The 16,749-nt window shown below is 42.0% G+C and overlaps 2 protein-coding genes across 12 annotated transcripts in view; both read left to right on the top strand.

The window, feature by feature from the left end:
- The window catches only part of ACBD5 (acyl-CoA binding domain containing 5), a 74,599-nt gene extending 73,027 nt beyond the window's left edge, over positions 1-1,572 (top strand). For all 11 annotated transcript variants that reach the window (XM_055146813.1, XM_055146811.1, XM_055146808.1 and 8 more), the window contains one exon: positions 588-1,572. In XM_055146813.1, coding sequence (XP_055002788.1) covers positions 588-807 — 220 coding nt within the window. In that variant the 3' untranslated portion in view covers positions 808-1,572. The remainder of the gene's footprint in view (positions 1-587) is intronic.
- Positions 1,573-2,011: 439 nt separating this feature from the next.
- Positions 2,012-16,749, top strand: part of YME1L1 (YME1 like 1 ATPase) — a 34,912-nt gene continuing 20,174 nt past the window's right edge. Inside the window, exons 1-7 of the mRNA XM_004605377.3 lie at positions 2,012-2,215; positions 4,738-4,869; positions 8,657-8,819; positions 11,313-11,411; positions 13,575-13,684; positions 16,072-16,222; positions 16,391-16,474. Of these exons, the coding sequence (XP_004605434.1) occupies positions 2,183-2,215; positions 4,738-4,869; positions 8,657-8,819; positions 11,313-11,411; positions 13,575-13,684; positions 16,072-16,222; positions 16,391-16,474 (772 nt within the window). The 5' untranslated portion in view covers positions 2,012-2,182. The remainder of the gene's footprint in view (positions 2,216-4,737; positions 4,870-8,656; positions 8,820-11,312; positions 11,412-13,574; positions 13,685-16,071; positions 16,223-16,390; positions 16,475-16,749) is intronic.

The raw sequence follows: 16,749 nt of genomic DNA, 5'->3' as shown, positions 1-16,749 counted from the left end.
CCTTTATCAGGTTCACTAGTGATCTGAAACTGTGGTAGTGAAAGGAACCAAGAGCTGCCAGTTCAGCTTCAAGCACGTTGAAAAATTCTTGGGTGCTTTTGAAACAATACATACACTGCTGAAAGGACTAGCCTGGGTAATACTTCAGTTTGGTCTTCAGAGGACGTTCCAATGAATAATGTAAGGGCAGGAGAGAAGAAATGAGATCTGTTCAACAATATCCTCCCGTTATACAGGTCAGAAATCAGTCTATATCACCTGGCAGAACTAAAATAAACCTGGAAATAACTGTTTGCAATGTTAAATTTTCAAATATAACCCGGTAAAGGGAGAGGAAAAGCTTGCAAAAGCACTGGGATGAGGGGAAAGGGCGGGATAGAGCGAATTGGTACAGGCCAGCCTATGTCACCCCATGAGAGGCATGAGTTAGATGGGATTGGGAGGCTGCAGCAAGCCAGGGAACTCAGTGGCCTCTGGGGCCAGCCCGATTCAGGGGGCAGGGAGGAGAGCGCCAGGGTCGTGCCCCTGCCGGCCACCACTGGACTTCTTACCTTCACCGCATACAACTTGTCTCCTTTCTGCCCCAGATACACCTTCCCGAAGGCGCCACGGCTAATGGGCTTCACTATGTTGAATTCCTCAATGGAAGGAGCTCTAGGCACCAGAACCCTATCCACGCACTCTCCCGTCGCCGGGCCCACCCGGCTGTCTTCCTCGTCCCCCGCGGCGGGTTCCATCCCAGGAGGACCGAGTTGGAAGCCTGCAGCGGACGCCAAGACGCTTCCCCGCCAACCCGGTTCAAAGTGAGACCACGCCCACGCGCGCGCCTTCTGACGTCACCACATCGCCGCCCAGCCGCGCCCCCCCCCCGCTCTGGCCACGCCCTTCCTTTTGTGTACGCCGAAGGAGCCAATGGGCGTGAGGGCGGGGGCGGTCTCGAACCAATCAAACTCCGCGAGGGCAGGGAGCGAGGCCTATTTATCTCACTTGTAGTTGAGAGCAAACCTTGGCGAACTGGAAATGAGGCAACGGTGACTAGCATCTGAATCGGGGATTTGAAAGTTTCACCGGATCTCCTAAGAAGGCCAATGCTTTCATTGCACTCTGTTATTATTATTATTTGAACTCCTTGCGGGTCTCCCTGTCCCAACGAAATGTAAACCACTTGGATCTGTCTAGCGAAGCGATTTGACTAGTAAAATCAGACAATGTGGACAAACTGGAGGAGCAGGAAGTGGGGCCTGGCCCTGAAATCTGACATTTTAACAGGATGTCACTTTCATATCTGAAACAGATTAGTGCCCACAAGAAGAATGTTAGATCTATTTCGAGAAAGATTAAGAGCACTAAGTTGTATCGAAAGGGTTCAAGGCTCAGAAAAAAAAGAACCAAAACGTTAGGTGATTTGATAAGGGACCTGTTGAGAGCCAGGTTTAAAAATAGGTCGATGCTGATCACTCTGAACAAGAACTGAGTGTTGAAAGCAAGTAAAGGGCAACCTGATAACCTTTCAGCATCTGTATCACAAACCATAAAGCGTAAAATGAGAGCGAGAAAGAGAAGAAAGGTGCCTGCCATAAAGGCAGACTGGGGTGGGGGGTGGGGTGGCTTGAAGTGGGAGAAGGGAACCTAGGGACACTGGTGCTTGGAAATTACACTAGTGGCGGGATGGGTGTTGGAACACTATATGACTGAAAGGCAACCATGAACAATTTTGTAATGCTCTACCTCACGGTGATTCAATTAAAAACAATAGGTCGATGGCATTCACACTTTTTTTTTCTTTTTTGCGTTAAGATTTTAGAAAATAAATCGGCCGCTAGAGAACAATGGGTATCCTGAGCGTCTGTTATTTATCAGAACTCTGGAGCCCTTTGGGGCCCCGCGGACCACAGCAACACGGGCACTCGCGCCCGGCCGGAAGATCGCGCGGACGCACGTCCCGGGTGGCTGAGCTCCCCTGCCCCGGAAGTACTGTGGCGTTTGCGCTGGCCTTCCGGGCAAGAAGTCTGTCGTTGCAGCAGCTGGAGGAAGGGGAGGCCATTTTCAGTTTCTAGGAAGAGTGAGGGGCAGGGCAGGGGGAAAAAGGAAGGGGTGGCAAAGGGCTCGGCGCCTCCCCGCTGGGCCGTCCCCAGAACGCCGTTTTCGGCAGGCGGGCGAGGTCGCCGAGGGCCCCAAGGAGATGTTTTCCCTGTCCAGCACGGTGCAGCCCCAGGTGAGTCTGCCACCAGACCCTGCCGTTTCCCTGCTGGCGGATTGTCAGCTCCGGCGTTGGGTGGGAGGGGGGTTCTCGTCGGAGATCTGAGGCCGGACGGAATTATTCTCGGAAGGGGACTCCGGGAGTCGAAAACAAAGGAAACAGCCCCCGCAGGACCCAGGAACCCCGGAGCGGACGCCGGCGCTGCGGCTCCGGGCCTGGGCTGGTCATCCCGGGCTGACGAGGCAGCCGAGGCGCGATGCGGAGCGCGATGCTGAGACCTCGCGTGGAATCTCTGCTGGGGAATCCGTCAGGCATTGTTCGGCGCGGGCGTTCGGGGCCGGCAGTGGGGGTGGGGGACCCGGAAGGTTCTTTCCAGCTTTCCTCCGCCCGAGGCTTGAATTTTTTTTTTTTTTATCCCCCATCCACCTCTAGTTTTGAAAAACCGATACCCGCATCTGCTCTGTACTAGCTATTTCCGCGATGAAGACAGCCAACGCTTATAACGCTTGGTGGCTTGGTCAGAATCACAGTTGACTACGTAGAGAAGCAAGGATTCTAACCCGGATATTCCGATCCCAGATTTCCGCTTAAATACTAGCTACCATTTAGTAATAAATTCATGTTTGGTATTAAATGAAAATAGTAGCTAATCTTTCCGATTTCCGTGGGTAGGTAAAAATGAGATAGGTAAAGCGTATAGTCCAAAATTTGGCATCTTGTAAGAGTCAATTTAGCAATTTCCTTTATTCTTCTTAACCCAGCACATATTTAGTATCTACCAAGTGGTTTTTTTTTTTTTGAGTTGGGATATAGAATTGAATGAAATAGAAAAAACATTCTGAATTAGTATAAACGCTTTATGTTAAGTAAGTAATTACATAATCTTAAGTTGTGTTAGTGCGTTGGTACAGAGTTGAACAAAATAGGAAAAATACGTAAGGTTTTAAATTAATAAAGGGATTTTATATTAGGTAAGTATTTAAATATTAAGGACTGAATAAAATAGATGTGAAAATTCCTTGTTGGAATTCTAGTGAGAAACTGATGAAATTAAGTAGTACTTAATCTATGTCCATTTCTTGGCATGGCTTTTAAAAACCCTTGGAATTTTTCTTCCTTGTTGATTAGTTTTGGGGTCACACCCAGCAGTGCTTAAGGGTTGCTCCTGGCTTTGTACTGAAGAATTACTCCTGAGGTGCTAGGGAGACCATATGGGATGCTGGGGATCTAAATGGGTCGGGCATATGCAAGGCAAGTGCAGCTGTCCTATCTCTCCAGTCCAACCCTTGGAATTCTTTAATGGCAGTATCTTGTGGTTTTTTAGGCACAAGGAATTGCTTTGGCTCTTAACTAACTTTATATTAGAGAGGTGATTTAGGATGCCATGGTGGTGGGCAGGGGTGTCTCTAGATGGCCTCTACATGGAGGTTGGTCAGTGAGAAGCCCTAGTGAGCCTGAAATTAGTTCTCACCTTTATAAAGGAAATAAAGAGACAGCCTGAGAATAAAGGTGACAGACAGGGTAAGTTCAGAGAGCTAATTAACAACCATGGCCTTTCTCTAGTCAATGTTAAGACTTTGGCTTTTATTATAAGGAAGAAAAGCTGTAGAAGGTCTTGAGAGAAGGGGCATGATCTGCTTTGGTCTTAAGAGTGCTGATTTGGAGAGTAGGAAGCTATTGGAAAAAACTTAGATTACATTGACTTATGTAATTTTGGTTTGGGGGCCACAGCCACAGTGCTCAGAAGTTACTCCTACTTCTGTACTCAGGCATCACTGCTGGTGGTGCTCTGGGGACCATATGGGATGTTGGGATCAAACCTGTGTTGGCTACGTTGCAGGGCAATACCTTACCTGCTGTACTACCTGTCTGGCCCCTACATTGACTTTTAAAACAAGATTGTTTGGTAGGGAGATTTAGAAGTATAAATTTGGAAGGGGGGTATGCTTCCTTTTAAAATATTTTTTCATTTTAGTTTTTTTGTGTGTGTGCTTCCTATAAGTGTCTTATAGTGTTATTGTTTAGTCACTCATCTAGTGGAAGGATATTACTTTCCACTAATTTCCTTTTGGTGAAAATTGTCATTTAATCATATGTAAGCAAATGTCAGATCATTTCCTTACAGTAACTCCTACAAGTTAGATTGCTGAGACTATGTAATATGTATTATAATATTTTTGATTCACTATCCTAAAAGAATATACAAGTTTCTTTCCTATGGGCAATAAACCAAAGTATTTACAATTCTAAGATATAGTTTAGATATGCAACATATTTAACATTTTTTTGTGTGCAACTATACCTGGTAATGCTGGGGGGGGCGTGCAGGGGAAGTGCTACTCTCGCCTCTACTGGGTAGGAGGCTTATTCCCTGATGCAGTGTCGGGAAATAAAACACCCCCGCCCCAGAACACTCCTGGCCTTTTGAGCTAGATCTCTGACCCAATGTGTTTAACATTGTTCATAAATTTTAAATCTTAACCTAAAAATTTTTTTTCTTTATACACTGTTTAATTTCAACTTTCCTTATCTTCCAGGTTACAGTACCTCTAAGTCATCTTATCAATGCCTTTCACTCACCCAAAAACACATCTTTTTCTATCAGTACATCAGTTTCTCAAAACCAGCATCGTGATGTAGCCCCTGAACATGAGGCCTGCAGCAATGAGGTAATAATTTTTACGCCAGTTGTGTGAAAGCCTTTTTGATACAGGGCCTTGTAAACCATGTTTTTGCAATACCTTTCTATGGTTTAAGTATTTATAAGAAGGTGATTTCTGTCTTTATCTGAATTTCCTTGTGATTAAAGATGTCAGATTTTAGCTTTTTTTGTACGGGACATTTACTGTCTTTTGTTAACATTTATCATGTCATATTTAAATCAGTTTTTTTTCACCCATGACTGTCTGTGCTTCGGGGCTTCTCCTTCTGTTCAGGCATCACTCTTGTTACTCTGGGGCCCAAATGGAACCCAGATCAGCCACAATCAAGGCAGGAGCCTTATTTGCTCTTCTGGCTCTCTGGCCTCTTTAATAGACGGGAGTCTGTTTGGTACTCATGTCTTGGGTTATCTGATAACCATTTAGTCACATGCAACAAAATTACATTCATTTTAGGAATTTTAGAAAAAATAAAGGTGAAAGAATTAAAATTCACCAGTAAACCTATTCCAGTGGGATAGTGGGATTAATATTTTGTCTCTGTGTTTATGTCTAACTTTGCCTCTTGTACAGTTTAGTTTGGGGGGCAAACGCATCAGTGCTCAGGGGTTACTCCTGGCTCTGCACTCAGGAATCTCTTGGTGTTCTCAGGGGACCATATGGGATGCCAGGGATCAAACCTAGGTCAGCTGCATGCAAGGCAAGCACTCTCCCCACTATACTATTGCTCTAGCCATACATGCTGGTTTCAGTTCCACATTAGGTTTTTGTGGGAGCTTCTGAAGTGGACTGGGGGGAACATTGAATTTGATTGGCCCCATGTTAGGCAAGCATCTCAACACCTGTACTGTCTCACTGCTTCTTGATACCTCTTTATTCAATGTTTCTTTGAATTTCTTAACCTATATATTTTCTATATTTTCAATGACTTTACAGAGTTAATTGCATGATGTCCCATGCTGGGTATTTACTGCACACATGCATGTATGCACACACAGCATATATACATGTATTCATTTTATGTATATATATATACATACATGTATAGTATATATATACGGTGTATATATGTATATATGCACTATATAGTGTACATATAGTGTCCATAGTGTCCATATAGTGTACATATGTACATAGTGTACATATAGTGTACATATTCAGGGACTTGTAGGGAGGCTCCAGGGTTTAGTATGATTTAGTTGTTGTATTGTTGTTTTGTATGGTGATGTCAGGAATCAGAGCCGGGTATACATGAGGCATAAATGCGTGAGCTATATTCTTGGTCTCCTGGATTTTTTGTTTGTTTATTTTGTTTTGTTTTGGGGCCATGCCTGACAATACTCAGGGCTTACTCCTGGCTCTGTGTCCAGGGGTCACTCCTAGTGGGACTTCGGGGACCATGTGGGATGTGAAGATTGAACCCATGTGGTTTGTGTGCAAGGCAAGTGCCCTTCCCATTGTATTATCTTTCTAAACCCTCTTGGTCTTATTTGCACCATTTGATTACTATAAATGCCATTTTAACTCTCAGTTGTTATATCTGTTCATCACTGAAATTACTGGACAGTAGTAAGGTACTTTTCAGAGTCTTGGAAAATAGCTGAACCCTGTGAACAGTGTTGAGCTTAAGAGCAAGGTCTCTGACTGGAGAGACAGGTGGTTACTTTGCGTCTGGCTGACCCCAGTTTGATTCCTGGCACACTTACGGACTCCCAAGCACAGAACCAGGAGCAGCCTCGGAGCACCACTGGTATGCTCCCAAAACCAAAAAAAAACTGCAAATACAGAGCTGACGTTCTGACTTCTGACAAACCATTGTTCGTCCTATTACTTGTCTCAGTGAATGCTTATTAATTGCTTCACTCGAAAAAAAAAGTCTTCATTGTCCTTAAATGTGTTGTACCTACCCTTTTTTTTGTCCTTTTTGTATTCGGGCTACACCCTGTGGGGGGGTCATTCCTGGTGTTGTGTCAGGGACTATTTGGTGTTGGGGATCAAACTGGAGCATCCCATCTGCAAAGGATACTTGGTGTGTTGAGCGATCTCTCCACCCCGCCCCGTCAATTGTTCTGCTCTTCCTCCCTGTTGTGTGTAACTATCTGCATGGTGGCTTGTTCATCTCAACACCCACACCAGCACAAGAAGCCTGTTGCTTGAGGGCACTAGAACCAGGAACTGAAACCCTTGACCCCCCCCCCCCCCCCCCCCGTCTCTCCCTCCCGGACCCCCTCCTGACAAAGCTGAGTGCTGTGCCAGCTGGCAAAGCAGTCACAATTGAAAGGGCTCAGACCCACATGCATGATGCCAATAAAAAGGTGAAAATAGTTCAGAGGAAACAGATTGATAACTGGCACATCTATCTGGAATCTTGCTCTCTGTGTCTCTATTCTGGTTTCTTAGAATAGCTATTGTCTGGGATTTGTTATTTGCATCTTTTGTTGGTCGTGATGTAGGTTACATTCATCATTTTCCTGTTATGCACCAGCCTTTTCTCATCTAGTTTTTCTGTGTTCTTCCTATAAAACTATTCCAGAATTGAAATCAAACAAGTCTCTAACTTGTCCCTATGTTCGCTGTTCTTTTATTACAGTTTGAATGGTGCTCTGACCCTTTGATGACTTCCTCCCTTTCCTTAAGTGTTCCTTTCCATCATTTTGAGTATTGTCACATTTGAAGCTTTACGTAAATCAGGGAATTTGTTGCTTTCTGTTCTGTATTCTCCCACCAGTTTTTGTATTTCTGTATTATCTCTGTTATAGCAGTTTCCATGCTGAATGACAATGATCATATCTGTGTGTACCTTATTTCTGTGTTCCTAAAACCTGACACCCTGTAAGTAAGGAGACTATTCTCTTAGCTAAGGACCCTTTTGAAGTTGTGTTATATAAACAGACTATTTGGTTTTCTGTTAAAAAGATAACTTGAGGGCCAGAGAGATAGTACAGAGGGGAGGCCATTTGCCTTACACATGGCTGACCCAGGTTCGATCCCTGGCATCCCATATGGTCCCCCAAGCACCGCCAGGAATAATTCCTGAATGCAGAGCCAGGAGTAACCCCTTAACATCTCTGAGTGTGACTCAAAAAGCAAAAAAAAGAGAGAGAGATAACTTGAGGCACTACTGAGTTATCACAGGGATCAGGGGTATATGCAAGAACTGTCTTGGTGGCCCTGGTGGCTCCTGACACCCCTGGTCCCACGCAGCACCACATCTTCATAGCTAGTATTCATCCTACCCGCCCCGCCGAATCACTGTGAGCGGCCCCTGGATTCTGAGTGTGCTTAGAAGAGCACCCCACCATAAAAAACAAACCCCCAAACAATAACACAGTAGCATTTGTTAGATTTGTTTTGATTTTGGGTCACACCGGGCTGTGCTCAGAGCTTACCCCTGGCTCTGCTCAGGAATCACTCCTGGTGGTGTTTGGTGAACTGTATGTAATTGGTGCCAACGTTTGAACCAGGGTTGACTGCATGCAAGGCAAGTGCCTTAACTCCTGAACTACGTCTCTGGACCATTAGATTTTTGGTGTTTTATTTTCTTTGGGGACTATACCCAGCAGTGCTCAGGGCTTGCTACTAGCTCTGTGCTCAGGGATCACTCCTTAGGGGGCTCAGGGTGGTACTGAGAATCAGCCCAAGTCCGCCATGGGCAAGACAAGTGCCCTACCCATTTTACTATCTCTCTGGCCCCTGTTAGAATTATTTTTCATCTGTGATTTCAGCTGATAACATACTACGGAATTTTAATAACTCAGTAAAATTAATGCTTATATTGTTAACTAATCTTTTTCAGTCTGTACTTAACTTAAGGGATCTTGGATTATCTGAATTAAAAATTGGGCAAATTGATCAACTGGTAGACAGTCTACTTCCTGGGTTTTGTAAAAGCAAAAGCGCATCTTCCCATTGGCATATATCACACGTCTCTGCACAATCCTTCTTTGAAAATAAATATGGTAAGTTAATTTTTTTTAATTAGCCATTTTAATACTATTGATAGTTACAGTGAATACTGGTTACTAAAACCTGGTATATACTAAGTTTTTTTCCTGTTTCTGCTTCCCCTTTCTCCCACATTGATAACATATTGGAATGATTTCAAATTTATATAAAAGTTGCAGAAATACTTAAGTTCCACTGGCTTCAACATTGTACTACCATCCTAGCTTCTTAAACTGGGAAGCAATTGTAGTTGCATCTGAGCTCAAATAACTGAGTGGGTGGGGCGTGTGCAAAGAGTTTTTTAATTTTAGTTTCTGTATGGCTTACCATATACTGAGTAAATGTTTGACTTGTATACCTCTTTTATATACCTATAAAACCAGGAGGCATAAAAATTTCTCATGGCAGGAATTATGAGTGGAAAAAAATTTAAGAAGACCTGACTTGTATAATCATGGGACAGTTATCAAAGCTAAGAAGAAGTGTGCTTTTTAGTTAATTTTTTCTTATGGGGGGTCCCAGCTAGCCTGGCACTTTGTGTAGTGGTCACTCCTGGTGATGCTATTAAACCGGGGTTCCTGCATGCAGAGCGTGAACAGTACTCCGTGGAGCTGTATTGCCAGTACCAGAATCCTTTCAATTAAACACTTTAATTTGTTTTTTCCAAAGTAAAGTCTATTCACTAGTTTTCCCACTAGTGTCTGTTTTGTTTTAGTGTCTAATATAAGCTACATATAATTATGTCTACTTTATATAGACATAATTCATTCACTTATCCTGCATTCTTTTCTTCTTTATTTCATATGAGGGACATATGGTAAAGACCTCACTCTAGACCTCACTTGAATTCTAAGTGAGAAAAATAAGAAGCTTTTGAGATATGGTTTAATACATAGCACATAGAATAGTAGAATGTTATTTCAAACATGACAAACCCGTATGGATTTCAGGCAATATATAAATGTCTGAGAATACAATGAAATAATAATCATGGTTCCTTCTTTTGCAGAATGTCTACATATATTTTTATTTGAATCATAACTATCTGGTGAGCAGTTTGTTTAAAAGAATGTCAACTTGAGTTTCATTTTGGATGGTACTTACAAAGTGTTTAGTCTTTGTTTTATACTGATGGTAGGATGGATTTTAAAAACAGATAATAATAATAAAATGAAAGAAGTATAAAAGTCCAGAAACAAAGGGGCAGTTTTGAATTGTTTTGTGAAGGATTGCTCTGAATTCTTACTTTATATAAACGTAATTCTTTCACTCATCCTGCATTCTGTTTTCTTTATTTCCTAAGGGCCATATAATAAAGGCCTCACTCTAAAACTCACTTGAGTGCTGGAGTGAGTAAAAAAGCTTTTGAGATTGAAGATCGGGACTGAAAGTCTGCTTTGGTTGACTTTCAGTCAACCAATAGAGCACAGTGCTCTGTTGCTCTCCTCCTGGGAGAAGCCACGAAGCAGAGCAGCGAAGAGTGAGGCCTAGGGCTGAGACAGTCAGACAACTGGATGTGTCTGGCATCCTTGGGTCCCCAGTTTGATCCCTGGCACTGCATGACTTCTCAGCGTCATAGGGTATGGCCCTGGTGGCCCCAGCACCCCTGGACCCCGAGAAGCACTTCATTGTCAGCCCCACAGTGCTGGGCTGAGTTAGCCCTGAGTTAGCCCTGAGAGTAGCTCTTTGCCTCCTGGGCTGTGCCTGAAAAGTGCCCCCTACAGCCATAACGCGCCCCCCTCCTACCCCCTCACATAAGTGACTCAAGAAAAGGGTCTGCCATAGTGATAAAAATCATGAAACATAATCCTATCAATGACAGTGGTGATTGTTTCTGTAAATCATCTTTTTTTCCCATAAAGTTTGAAGAGTAACTCCTGTGTCACTTTGAAGGATCAGATACAATAAGTTAAATGAAGAATTTAACTCAGTGTTTGTGGTAGAGTAAAACTTCTGTTATTACCTTTGTTATAATAAATGGAGGTTTGTGTTTGGGAGCCATACCTGAAATGCCCTGGGATTTTCCTGGCTTTCCACTAAGGGATCACTCCTGGTGGGCTTAGGGGGCCATGTGGGATCCTGGGGATTGAACCCGGGTTGGACGAGTGCAAAGCAACTGACCTACCCCACTGTACCATCTCACTGGCCCACCTATAGATGTTTAAAAAGTCGGTAGGAACTCTGCTTTATATGTTTAGTTATCTAAGGAAAGGTGATTCTCTTTTTATGCTTTAAACTAACTTTAATTGAACATACATATTTTGTATTTCTTTGAATTGAATTTCATTGGCAGTTAAATGTGTCTATCAGGTAAAAAAAGATAATGTAACAAACTAATGAATGTATTTAGCAATGATTTAAATCATTTATAAAAGCAGACATATATAGACAGAAGGCAAAAGGGTATATGTTGTTTTATCTAATATTTAGTAAAATTTGATTTCATGTACAATTTTTTTGTGCTTGCAATTACAATATATGCTTTTTTTTTTTCAATTTCCATCCAGGTTACTTAGATATGTTTGGTACTCTTCGTTCCTCTTGCTTGTACAAACAACACTCAAGAACTCTGAAAAGCATCTGTTCAGATCTTCAGTACTGGCCAGGTATAAAGCAACAACTTTATTTTGGTGAAAAAAATTTTATATGATCAGATTTGTTTTTATTAATGCTGTTAATGATCATCAACATTAATTTGTAGCTCAGTAGAACTTCGAGTTGTGTTAATTGATTAGTTTGGGGTGTCTGTAATTATTAAGTGGCAAATATAAAATAGCATATTTTGAATGTGCTGGCGTACCACAGTAAGTCAAAAACTTATCTACTTACACTTATTCTCCTTTTTAAAAAACTAAGCACATATGTTTATAGCTCATCATTTTCAAAATTTCAAAAGTGTTACTGTGGAAAAATTTATAGTAACAGGTTTCATCACTGCCAGGAATTATGAGAACTGTCATAAATACCTGATATCAGATTGGTCACAAAATAAAATGTCTTCACTTGTATTTATTTAGTTAGTTGTTTGGGGCTGGAGCGATAGCACAGCGGGTAGGGCGTTTGCCTTGCACGCGGCTGACCCGGATTTCATTCCTCTGCTTCTCTCGGAGAGCCTGGCAAGCTATCTGTGGTGTATTTGATATGCCAAAAACAGTAACTAGTCTCATAATGGAGACATTGCTGGTGCCCGCTTGAGCAAATAAATGAGCAATAATAGTGACAGTATTTATTTGATAATTTATTATCAAGCACTAATGATAGGAACTAGTAATAGTTAAGAATAAAAAAGATACCAGTTTCTTCATGGAACTTATAGTAGAATCGTATTAAGGAGGAAGGTTTTGCTGTTTCCAGTACAACATGAGCAAAGTCCTAGTTCCAAGTCAGTAATGGTAGACTCTGGGTTGGGTAACGAAATAAGTAGTTTAAACATTGCCAGGAGATTGACTTTCAGACTATTTGACAAGATATCTTAGTAATAGAGAGATGTGTGCTTATTGATAGTCTGCCTCTCAAGACTGTTGGTTTGAGCATTGATGGTCAAAGAGAGAAACAAGACATTACCCTAGATTACTTAGATCTTACATCATAAACTAAAGGTATTTTGCTTACTCACCTTAAGTCCACATTACCTAGTCTTAATGTAAATAACACTGTGGTAGTTGTAGGAAGCCTTTCTCTAGTCAACAGTGGTCACTGTGTTTGTCCTTACAAACAAATGAATTAGCAAGATTATCTATGTATTTAAGGAAAACTCGTAGCACCAGGTTGAGCAAAGGTTGAGACCAGTAATTCTTTCAAATGGAAATCATTTCATAATCCCCTGAAGAAATGGTTGGAAGACAGACAAACAATAATGTGTTTTTAATATTTGTCTAAGACTAAAATACACCATATGTTGGGATGCAAAGAATGTCTAATACATTTTCAGAACATGATTCGGGGGCTGGAGCAATAATACAGGGGTTAAGGTGTTTGCCTGTGTGTGCCAGCCTGGTTTGATCCCTGGTATTCCATGGTACCTTAAGCATTGCTAAGAGCAGCCCCCTGTACTCAGCTGGATCTGACCCACGAAACAATAAAAACCAGAATTAAAATTACATTAGAGGTGAACCACAGTGAAAATCTGCATATAAAAATCTTTGGGTTAAGGACAGACTGATGTTAAGGACATTTTATAGTTTGTTAGAAAGTGAGGTAGGAGGGGCTGGAGTGATAGCATAGCGGGTAGGGCGTTTGCCTTGCACGAGGCTGACCCGGGTTCAATTCCCAGCATCCCATATGGTCCCCTGAGCACAGTGAGGGGTAATTCCGGAGTGCAGAGCCAGGAGTGACCCCTGAGCATCGCTGGGTGTGACCCAAAAAGAAAAAAAACAAAGAAAGTGAGGTAGGAAATTAATTAAGCATTAATATTAGAAATTTTTTTTTAAAGAATGAGACATTGGGGCTGGAGTGGTAGCACAGTGGGTAGAGTATAACATGTGGCTGACTCAGGTTCAACCCGTAACTTCCCATGTGGTCTCCTGTGTACCACCAGGAGAGACCCCCAAGTACACAGTGAGAAGTAGGCCCTGAGCACAGCCCAGGTAGCCAAAAAAACCAAAAGAAGAAAAAAAGAATGAGAAAATTTTATGGACAAAACAGTATTAAAGTGTTGGCAGCAAAGAATTAAGATCCATTGGAATGTATGGGTATGGTGTTAGAATATTTTAGATAGTTTTCTTAGAAAAACATACAAAGAGGTGTTAATGTCATATTATTTTATTAAGTTTTCATACAGTCCCGGGGGTTTAAAACTTTGAAATCAAGGACGCGACGCCTGCAGTCCACCTCTGAAAGACTAGCAGAAGCCCAGCACATAACGCCATCATTCGTCAAGGTAATGAAACCTCCCCTCCTCAGTAAAGCAGCTTCCCCGCGGAGAGCAGGCACAGGGGGGAGTAAGCTTCCTTCTCTTGGCCTCACGGTGCTCTGGGCTGTGCTAGCAACAAAACCCTGTGCTCAAAGTGGGCAACAGCTGCCGAGACAGTTGGGTGTGGCCCAAAAACCCAAGCGAAAAAGCAGCTTTCAGCTTATTAAAATAATCTAGGTTCTTCAGGATCTGACTTTTTTCTTTGTGTTTTGTTTTGGGGCCATACCCAGCGGTACTCAGGGGTTACTCCTGGCTCAGCACTCAGGAATTACTCCTGGTGGTGCTCAGGGAATAATACGGGATGCTGGGGATCGAACTCGAATCAGTTGAGTACAAGGCAAGCGCCCTCCCCACTGTACTATCTCTCCAGCCCTAGCACCTGACTTTTTTTGTTCCTCCTGTCATTTTCTATTTATGTATAATTTTTATATTACAATATTTTTTAAGTTGCAATTCTTGGTGCCAAACTCGGCTCTCTACTCGCCTTTTAGACATTTCCTTCTGATTTCTTTCCCCCTACCAATGTGCTCCTGCTTATATATTTTTTATGTTCATAGGCAGCATCTGCCCCGGCTAGAAACCTAACAGTCACCCTAGATTTGTTCATCTTCTTACCTGTCACATTGATCACTGAAGTTCTATAGTCCCTTGTTGTCTGTTTAGGGCCTCCCAAAGGTGCTGCAGACCACTAAGATCACATCCACATGGTGCCAGGGTTGAAACCTAGGACTCTGCACGCCAGACTTGCACTCCAGCCTTCTGAACTATCCCCCTACCCCTCGGAAGTATTTCCGAAATCTTGTTCAGTCTAGATTCCACTGTGTAGATAGACTATAGCCATTTCTTTCTTTTTTTTAAAGAAATTTTATTGGATCACCATGAGATACGGGCTGGAGCTATAGCACAGCGGTTGGGCATTTGCCTTTCACGTAGCTGACCCGAGTTCGATTCCTCCGCCCCTCTCGGAGAGCCCGGCAAGCTACCGAGAGTATTGAGCTCTCTCGGCAGAGCCTGGCAAGCTACCTGTGGTGTATTGGATATGCCAAAAACAGTAACAATAAGTCTCTCAATGATAGACGTTACTGGTGCCCGCTCGAACAAATCGATGAGCAACGGGATGACAGTGACAGTGACCATGAGATACAGTTAACAAACTTTCATGATTAGGTTTCAGTCATACAATGCTCAAGCACCCATCTCCCCACTGCATAATTTCCACCACCATTGTTCCCTGTGTCCCTCCCGCCACCCTCACCCCATCCCACTCCCTGCCTCTGTGACAGGTAAAATCCTTACTCTCTAATTTTGGGCGTAATGATTAGTAATACAGATACTAAGAGGCCATCGTGTTTGGTCCTTGGTCTATTTTCAGCAGATTATAGCCATTTCTTACTTAAATCTTAATTTCCTTACATTTTCTTCAGACTGCCGCCTGTCTAAAATGCATGAAAATAGTAATTTAATTCCTCTGATTTGTTGTCATCTGCCATGCTGTATAGGACATTTCATCATTTGACCTGTACCTACCATTTTTCTGTTCTTATCTTCCAGCGTGCCACTCAGTTTGTACCGCTATATTTCTCCTCTTAGGGAAGTGGTCTTTTAAGATTGCTTGGTCCACAGATGTAGATGTAGATCATCCTTGCATATGTGGGGCCCTCACTTCAAATCCTAGTACCACACTATACACACACACACTGCTTATACTTCTTAAGCACTAAAAGCTGTTTTATTCCGCTGATAGGTTCATTTTGTTTTTTTCTATGGTTTAGTTGTCCATTTTTCCTTAGGTAGCACTTATCACCATACCTAGTACTTTTAACACAGTATCAAAATGATATCATGAATATTCATTATATTTTACATTATAAATACATATTTTATCACTGCGCTACTTATCTGTCTCCCCCAAATAGACTAAAATTTTTTTTTCTTTTTGGGTCACACCCAGCAATGCTCAGGGGTTACTCCTGGCTTTGCACTCAGGAATTACTCCTGGCGGTACTTGGGGGACCATATGGGATGCCGGGGATCGAACCTGGGTCGGCCGCGTGCAAGGCAAACACTCTACCCGCTGTGCTAGTGCTCCGGCCCCCCTAAAATTCTTTTAAATCAATGACTGTCTTCACATTTTCAGTTTCTGTAGTCTGGAGTATTTGAATAAACTTAGTAAACACTATATTTTACCTCTAGCAGAGATAGATAATATGACCATCGAGTTTTTAGGACTCAGACTCAGCCTATCGTCTATATTCAGAGCAGTGTTCACTTTGTTTTTCTAAGTGTGTGGTATGGGTGGTGGAAGAACATTACAATTTATATAGCAATCAATACCGTTGTGTTTGTGTATATAGGGATTTCTCTTACGGGATAGAGGATCAGATGTTGAAAATTTGGACAAACTTATGAAAACCAAAAATATACCTGAAGCTCATCAAGATGCATTTAAAACTGGTTTTGCAGAGGGTTTTCTGAAAGCTCAAGCACTAACACAAAAGACCAACGGTAAGTTGATTTGACTCCCTCCAATTTTGAAAAGACTATTTGGAAAGAAGTTTTATCTAACAAAGCTGTGCCTGCTGATAAAGCACGATTATCCCCAGTCACTGTAGTTCATTGAATTGTCCTTTCTCATTGGTGTCATTGACTTAAGATTGTTTCTTTCTCCTCCAGACTCTCTAAGGCGGACTCGGATGATTCTTTTTGTTCTGCTTCTACTTGGCATATATGGGCTCTTAAAAAACCCATTTTTATCTGGTAAAGACTCTTTTTACTTATTTTTTTTATATACCTTGCATTGTTTATCATCTATTTAAAACAGGAATAAAACATTAATTTCATTCTTTGGATCTAGACCATTTTTAAGTCAAGACTTCTCAAATGGCTCAATTTGAGGTTTTATGCATTTTCCTGTTAATAATTTTGTTCTGTTTGCATAAGTCAGAGGATTTATGTTCACATTGTTCAAAAGTTTTAATACTAAAAAAGGAAATTGTATTTTTATCTTTTGTTTTTGGGAATAAATTCACTGG

The sequence above is a fragment of the Sorex araneus genome, chromosome 9 (assembly GCF_027595985.1).
Source record: "Sorex araneus isolate mSorAra2 chromosome 9, mSorAra2.pri, whole genome shotgun sequence".
In the NCBI taxonomy this organism is placed as follows: Eukaryota; Metazoa; Chordata; class Mammalia; order Eulipotyphla; family Soricidae; genus Sorex; species Sorex araneus.
This window is presented reverse-complemented; position numbering and strand designations above follow the sequence as displayed.